This window comes from Parus major, chromosome 7 (genome assembly GCF_001522545.3).
Source record: "Parus major isolate Abel chromosome 7, Parus_major1.1, whole genome shotgun sequence".
In the NCBI taxonomy this organism is placed as follows: domain Eukaryota; kingdom Metazoa; phylum Chordata; class Aves; order Passeriformes; family Paridae; genus Parus; species Parus major.
Window position 1 is genome coordinate 37,185,409 of NC_031776.1, and position 7,329 is coordinate 37,192,737.

The window sequence follows — 7,329 nt, forward strand, 5'->3', positions numbered from 1 at the left end:
GGGCTGTGCTTCTGTTAAAAAAATCAACAACCCAAGAACTGACACCTCCCGGGTCTGAGGCACTCTGGTGTCCCACAGGCCACCATCACCATGGCCCCAGAGCCCCAGGAGAGGGGCTGGTACGGAGCAGGGTGCTCCAGATCCCGGGAAGGTCCCTCCCACAGCTCCAGCACAGCATCCAGGGGCTGCAGGACAAGGCCATGCCCAGTGAGAAGCTGCAGCCGTGGAGCAGCTCCCAGGCTCTGCTCCTGCAGCCTCTGTCCCCAGGAGGGACAGGAGCTGTGTCCAGCAGCTCTCAGCCCTCCCTGGCAGGCTCTGTCTCTGTCCTGGCACAGCTCAGGCCCTGAACAGCGCTGGCATTTTTCCTTCTAACCGGGAGATAAAGCCAAGGTGCTATTCCCAGGTGAGAACACCTGTCCCAGCACCTCAGGAGCTCAACATTGGATAAAAACTTCCTTTTCCCACACAAACCTTATCTTTAAAATGTGTTCTGAGTTTGACAGTCTCTCTCCATAAATGGAACAGCACCTGGAATGTCTTTGCTTCCCTTCTCCAGTGCCAACCACTGCGCCAAGGCTGAGCATTCTGCACAGCAGACGTTTTACCTCACAGGGAAGAGAACTGTCCCTATCAAAACAGTTTAATCCAGGTAAATATAATTCTGGAAGGCTTTATATAGATTTTTTGCTTGATAATTCCAGCCCAGAAGGCCCACAAGGGACGCTCCAACTGTGAATTCCCTACAGCAACACTAACTGGAGTGCCCGGCCTCAGGCTGCTCCCAGCAGCTGTCCTTCCCCTTGGAGTGCCACGTATTCCTGACCAGTGACAAACAAACCTTCTGCTCACAGAAACATGGAATCACAGGATGGTCTGGGCCCATCCCATCCCACTCCTGCCATGGGACACCTCCACCATCCCAGGACGCTCCCAGCCCCAGTGTCCAACCTGGCCTTGGACACTTCCAGGGGTCCAGGGGCAGCCACAGCCTCTCTAGGCAACAGAGAAATGCAAACAAAAATCTACATTTCCTGTACCCCTCAAAACCGGACACTGGAACCTCTGTTTCCATCCTGTAACTGCTGGGGACTGTCCCCAGCAGCAGGACAGCTGAATCCCAGCACAGGCAGTGCTGCTCATGGGAGCTGTTTTTGCACACTCCTCTCAGCAGGCTCCGATCCCCAGCACGGCACCACTGACTCTGCAGCTCTGTCCCGGCTGCTGCAGTGCAAACCCGCCAGACACATGAATAATTCAGCTCCAGAGGGAACAGTAATGCACACAGAGACACCCTTACTGCAGCAGATTATACATAAGAATTCCCAATCTCTTTAGAAGATTAGGTTTTTGTGGAGGTACTGGAGGAACACTGATTAATGAACACGGTGGAAAAATGGCCTGGGAGCTGGGGTGTTCCCTTCACTTGGAACCTCCCTCCCTGCCCAAGCCCTGACACCTCTGGGAAAAGCAGCAACAAATGTTCTCTGTGACTGTCCAGACACATGGAAATGAGGTTAAAGCACACAGAGAACAGGCAATGCTTCCCTGGCTGTCACTGAGTTTTCCCTTCTCTGCTCCAGTTCCCAAGAGGGACCCCAGCTATCCCAGGCAGCTTTGGGCAGCACAGACCTGGACTGCTCTCAGCACTCACTGCACATCAGGACAGCACAGTGCTGAATGGCCTCTCCCAAGCCAAGGGATAAGAACTTGCTAAGAAATAACTCCCAATGATCACTTTCCTCTTCACTTTCTTGATTCACATTTGCCCACAGTGACAATTCCAGCACACACTAGCTAACACTTCACATTCAGCCAATGCCTGCACCAAAGTGCTTCAGGAGCTGGGGGTGAAAGTGAAATATGTTTAAAATGAACCCTGTCTGCTTTGCTGTGCAGAAGGCAGTCCTTGGAGCAGCAGCAGTGACCATGACCTCGCCCAGCACACCCAGGAGTGCCCAGGACTCCCAGCACTGACACTCTGCCAGTGGATTTCCTGGATAATCTTCTTTACCTAACACAGGATAAAGAGCATTACTGGGGTGTTCCTCTGGCTTGTGGTTTTATCCTTTAGTCAGTTATCTCCTGTGTGTTCAGAGAAGGGAATGGAGCTGGAGAAGAGGCTGGAGAATTCCTGAGGGAGCTGGGAAGGGGCTCAGCCTGGAGAACAGGAGGCTCAGGGGGCCCCTCTGGCCCTGCACAAGTCCCTGCCAGGGGATGGAGAGAGGACTGTGGTGTTCCATCACATCCTGCAGCATCCCAAGCAGCCCCAGCACAGCTGGCAGCCAGCACCCAGCGCTGGGGCTGGAAAATCCACACACAAAGGGAGCCCTGTGGGGTACCCAGAGCTGCTCCCAGGCTGCAGTCAGTGCTGTTAGAACACAGCCCTCTGCAGAGGATGCTACAGCGAAAGAGCTGAGCAGCCATTTAACAGGACCATCTTCCTAATGCCCAGGAGATGCTGTGACTCAGTGTGGCAGCGTTTGAGGGACACAGCTCAGCTCCCACCAGCATGGCCAGAGCTGTCACTATCCCTCAGCACATCAGGATGTCTCTCTCCTCCAAGCCCTGCACCAGAAAACACTGGAGAGGTGAAAACTCCACCCAAAAACCCGACCATACACTCCACACTCACACTGCACACTGAACTGCCACCTCTGCCTCTGTCCCCTGTCTGCAGTGTCACCTCCTGCCACCCCAGCCTGTCCAGACATCCCTGCCAGCCTGGCCCCAGGCATCTCCACAAGAGCCTGCCCCGCTGCCCACTTGGTTGAAATCCAGGTGCCACAGCAGGCACAGGGGACTGCAGAGCTTCAGGCAGTGCCACCATCAGCTCCCAGCAGTGCAGCTCCTCACCTGGCAGCTGCACTTGTCACCAGTGACCAGCTCCTCACCTGGCAGCTGCACTTGTCACCAGTGACCTGCCCCTCCCAGCAGCTCCAGTCCAGCCCAAATCCACAGCTCACACACACCCCCAAACCGAGCAAACCAAAACACCTTCAGGCATTTGAATTCCTGTTACAAACCAAGAGAAAAACTCATCAAATCTGCTTTCCCTGTTTTTTCCCATCCCATGGAAGCTGGTGCCAGCTCAGGCTGCCCTGCAGAGCTCCACCCCAGCTCTCAGCCCCACACCTGGCTCCCGTGGAACCAGGCACTGCGCTGGGCTGGAGAGGGGTACCGAGGACAGGGCTGGGAAGGAAAAGTTACAGAGAGGCAGCAGAGCAGAACCTGCTAGATCTGAAGTCCTGAAGGGAAGCTCAGAGAGGTGTTTCACCCCAGAGAGGAAGCGTGGAGGGGCTGATGACTGCCCAGAGCCTTGGATTGCCTGGGGGAGCCCAAGCCTATGAATAAAGAGCTCTTTCCCAAGGATGAGAGGGCACTGCCATTCCTGGGCTCCTGCAGGTGGTGTAATGTAAGGAAGGGCTCACAGAGGCACAGGACACCCTTTGGTGCACACAGAGCTCACCCCGTGGGCTGGAGTCACACCCAAGGAGAACCCAGCACCTCCCTTTGGAGCCTCAGCACCTGGGAGGGGCACGAGCAGCAGCCCAGGGGTCACAGCATCACTGACAGGCAGAACACGACTAAAACACTCCCATGTTTGACTTGAAAACATTCTATTTAATTTATACAAATAACTACTAAATAGAAAAAGTAGATTAAAACAAAATAGTTATTTTTCTGGCAGAGTTTAAATGCATATTATATAGCTTAGAAGAAATAAAATGCATTTTCCCCACAGCATTCATGACCTAATATTCTAATTAACTCCTCCGTTGCTTTCGTTTCCCAGATCAGTGAGATGCCAGATGCGAGGTCCTGTGGGAAATGGCTATATATACGTTCCATATTCCAACTGAAAATATGGTACAGACCACACACCTACAAATGTGAAGCACTTAAAATGTGACTATCGAGTTGTAATATGATAATACAGAAAACAATTCATGTTTCAGGTTATATTGTGTTACAAAAACGTCTGTGTAAGAAATCATGAAAGAGGCCACATAAAAATAAGCTTTAACTTTATGCACTTATTTTACAGTTTAAAAAACTGGCAAGTGCACTAGTAATAAATAATTTGCAAGTTTTGGATAAACAAGAAATTCCTAATGTTCAGCATTATTGTAAACATCAGTACACATGTAAAATGCAGCTAAAGTCTGACAGTTACATTTTCAGTTTACCAAATTCTTTTCCTATTCTCAGGCATAGATCAATGCAGGATACAGCCAATCATATTTTTGGCAAGTCATGTCGTTCAAATTAACAGTGACAGTGCAAGTAAGGAATGCAAAGAATTCCTAGTGCAATAAAGAAGAGAAGCACAGGCAATATTGCTGATTAAAATTTACCACTTCCATGTGTTCACCCTGGGAGTGATTAGGAGAATTAAAATAAAAATTTTAAAAAAAACCTTTTTTTAAAAAAAAAAAAAGAAAAGAAAAGAAAAGGGGAAAAAAAACCAAAAAAGAAGCTGTTCAAAGCCATTGTTTAATGCCCTGATCTTGTCTTAGGATTTCTCTGTCTTCCTTCAGGCCCCCAGCCCAGCTGCAGCACATCCAGCCGAGTCCTCGGCGCTCGCCCAGGTGGGGTCCCCAGTGCTCCCCAGAACTGCGGGCAGCCCGTGGGGACCAGGGCTGGGACTGCCTGGCCAGAGCCCTCCAGGCCAGCCAAGTGCCTTCCTGCCAGGACAGCACCACCAGGAGAGGGTCAACAGTCAGCTTTCAGTTTGTCTAAGGAATTGTCAATTTTGGTCAAAGTCTTTTTGATGCGCAGGGCTGTCAGTCTGGCCGAGGGGTTCTGGTACCAGCACTCCTTCATCAGCTTGGCAAGGGATGTCAACGTCTGGGAGAGAACAGAAACCACACAACACGGGGGTCAGCCACAAATAACAAGCCAAGGAAGCCCAGGCTGGGGCCAAGCACTCACACACAGAGGTTTTATTGCCTATTGAATGATCCATTTTCAGAGTTTCTGTCTACCTATCAAATACAGAGCTTTCATGTTTGAAAAGCTCCTGAATTCTGATGGCTGGATTAAACCAAGAGCACAACTGGGCTGACTGGAGTCACCAGCTGGTCTGACTTTAAACAACAGAGTGCAGGGGTTTTTTTTCTAATTAAGCAAGCACTACACAGAATTTCTCTTCAATGAAACCAACTCCTGCAGACCCATGAAGGCAGCTGAGAAGGTACAGAAGTTCTGCCTGTGATTTCATCATGCCCAGCAATATTTAACTGGCTGGGCTCCCAGCACAGGGCACAGCTCCGTTCTCAAACCTCAGAGATGAGCCCTCTGCCCTGCCCAGCCCTGCAGCTTTCAAACTGACTTCCCCAGCTCCAGGGGTAAGGACAAAACAGCCAGGCAGCCTGGAGAGGCCAGACTGACACTGATGAAGAAAAATAAACTTGAGCATCACTTTTTCAAGAAGAACAAGAGCCCCTGTTTTGTAGGCAGGAGAGCCCAGCATGCTGCTGTGTGTGCTTGTAAGCCACAGGAGCCCTGGACTAGCTTCTCTCCCATCACTTCCCCCTGGAGGGAGAACAGCCACCAGGAAAAGCATTGCTAAGTCATGTTCCCAAAAGGCTGCTGTGTGTCTAGCTCAGGCCTGGAGGGCTCAGATTGCTGCCAGGCCAGGCCAGCACAGCCCAACCCCTGCACAGGTGATGCTGCTGAGGCCCATGGAGATCATCCCCCCAGCTTCTGTGAGTGTGTCAAAGCAAGAGCAGCAGCACACTGACCGGGTCTGAGAACCATCTGTTGGGAATGTTGGGCCTCTGCTGATCCACACAGACCACTTTCCTCATGTCTTCAAAACTGGGGTCGTTTGGAACCAAGTCATAAAAGGGTGGTTTGTAGTCCTCCACGATACCTGGTGAGACACAAGCACACATCACTCAGTGACTGTGAGAGTGAGCAGCACTTCAGGGACACAGGGAACACATAACCCACCTAAGAGACACAAAAATCCTTCAGAACTCAACCCTACAGTGTCATGCAGCCTCTAAACAACAGAACAGCTCTCACTGCCCCAGGAACAGCCTTTTCTTTTCAAAATGTTAATTAATTGGCACATATTGCAAGTCCACAAGGTATGAGCTGTACCCACTTTAGAGATGCTAGAGCTGAAAGGATGAGATGTAAATCCCTTGCCAAAAGGCCATGTTTTGTAACACATGCAGCTTTCCTACCTACCAAAACCTGGGATTTCTACCAGCAAATGGAAAAATGTAAGGTCTGCACTGGGGTTTCCAACAGGCTCAACACACACTTTGGTGCTTTCGTAATTCCTGAAAGAGTCCAGTGAGCATCTCAGCATCCACAGACCCTCAAGCTGCTGCTTCAAAGCATTTCAGTCCTTGCTATGAAAACAGTAAAATCCCCAGGGTAGCTGGTACCACATGCCATCACAAAGCCAAACACCTGAGAGCCCGTGGCACTCAGGAGCTCAATGCATTTTCACAAAATCAGACTGGGTTGGGTTGGGAGGGACCTTACAGCCCATCTCATTCCACCCCTGCCATGGGCAGGGACACCTTCCACTATCCCAGGTTGCTCCAAGCCTCATCCAGCCTGGTCTTGAAAGCAACAAGCTGGCCATGTCCTGGGGTTTGGCACTGAAACCAGAGTTTGTGTGTGTGTGTGTGCTGCCCCAGGACACACGTGCAGCTCTCTGCCTCCTCACTGCACCAGGCTCACAAACCATCTACAGGGAGCCCAGCTTCCTCAGGAAGCAAACCTACAAACTGGTGTTCAAAGACAGGCATCTGGGTCAGCAGTGTGGAAAAAGCCAGAGCTAATGAGGCCCTCTGTGTCCTGCAGGAACATCAAATGGCACCAACTGGGACCAACTGACTCACATCTGCTGTCCCACAGCCAGACATGAAATCCAGGAGAACCTCTGCTGCCTTGGCTACCCCAAAGCTGAAAAGAGGTGCTCAGTCTTTCCCACAGCAGTTGAATTTTACTTTTCCTGTTCTATTGGAGATGAAGATCAAAGTACCATAGATACTCCTATGCATACTCTGCAAGAATCTGTAAACCCTGTCTGCAATGATTAGTCAAAAAGGGAACCAGTCCTCAGGAAATTCCAAGTGCCTTGGAGAGCAGTGGGGTGATGTGGAGGCCTGGCTACCCAAGCAAGCTCCCATCAGAAGCAGCAGGCAGCCTGCAGTTTGTTATTCTGACATGGGCACAGACAAATGATGTGTGCTGCATAAAGCACCCTCCTTCCCTCCCTCCTGCTCAGAGCAACTCCCAACTGCACTTACCAAACACCACTGCTGAATGTCTGTCCTTTCCCTTCTCCTGCTGAATGTCTGTCCT

General features: G+C 50.8%; 1 protein-coding gene across 3 annotated transcripts in view; it reads right to left on the bottom strand.

The window, feature by feature from the left end:
• Nucleotides 1–3,600: 3,600 nt before the first annotated feature.
• ACVR1 (activin A receptor type 1) overlaps nt 3,601–7,329 on the bottom strand; it is a 45,786-nt gene continuing 42,057 nt past the window's right edge. For all 3 annotated transcript variants that reach the window (XM_015635176.2, XM_015635177.3, XM_015635175.1), the window contains exons 9-10: nt 5,745–5,875; nt 3,601–4,848 (exon numbers count right to left, since the gene is read on the bottom strand). In XM_015635176.2, coding sequence (XP_015490662.1) covers nt 4,714–4,848; nt 5,745–5,875 — 266 coding nt within the window. In that variant the 3' untranslated portion in view covers nt 3,601–4,713. The remainder of the gene's footprint in view (nt 4,849–5,744; nt 5,876–7,329) is intronic.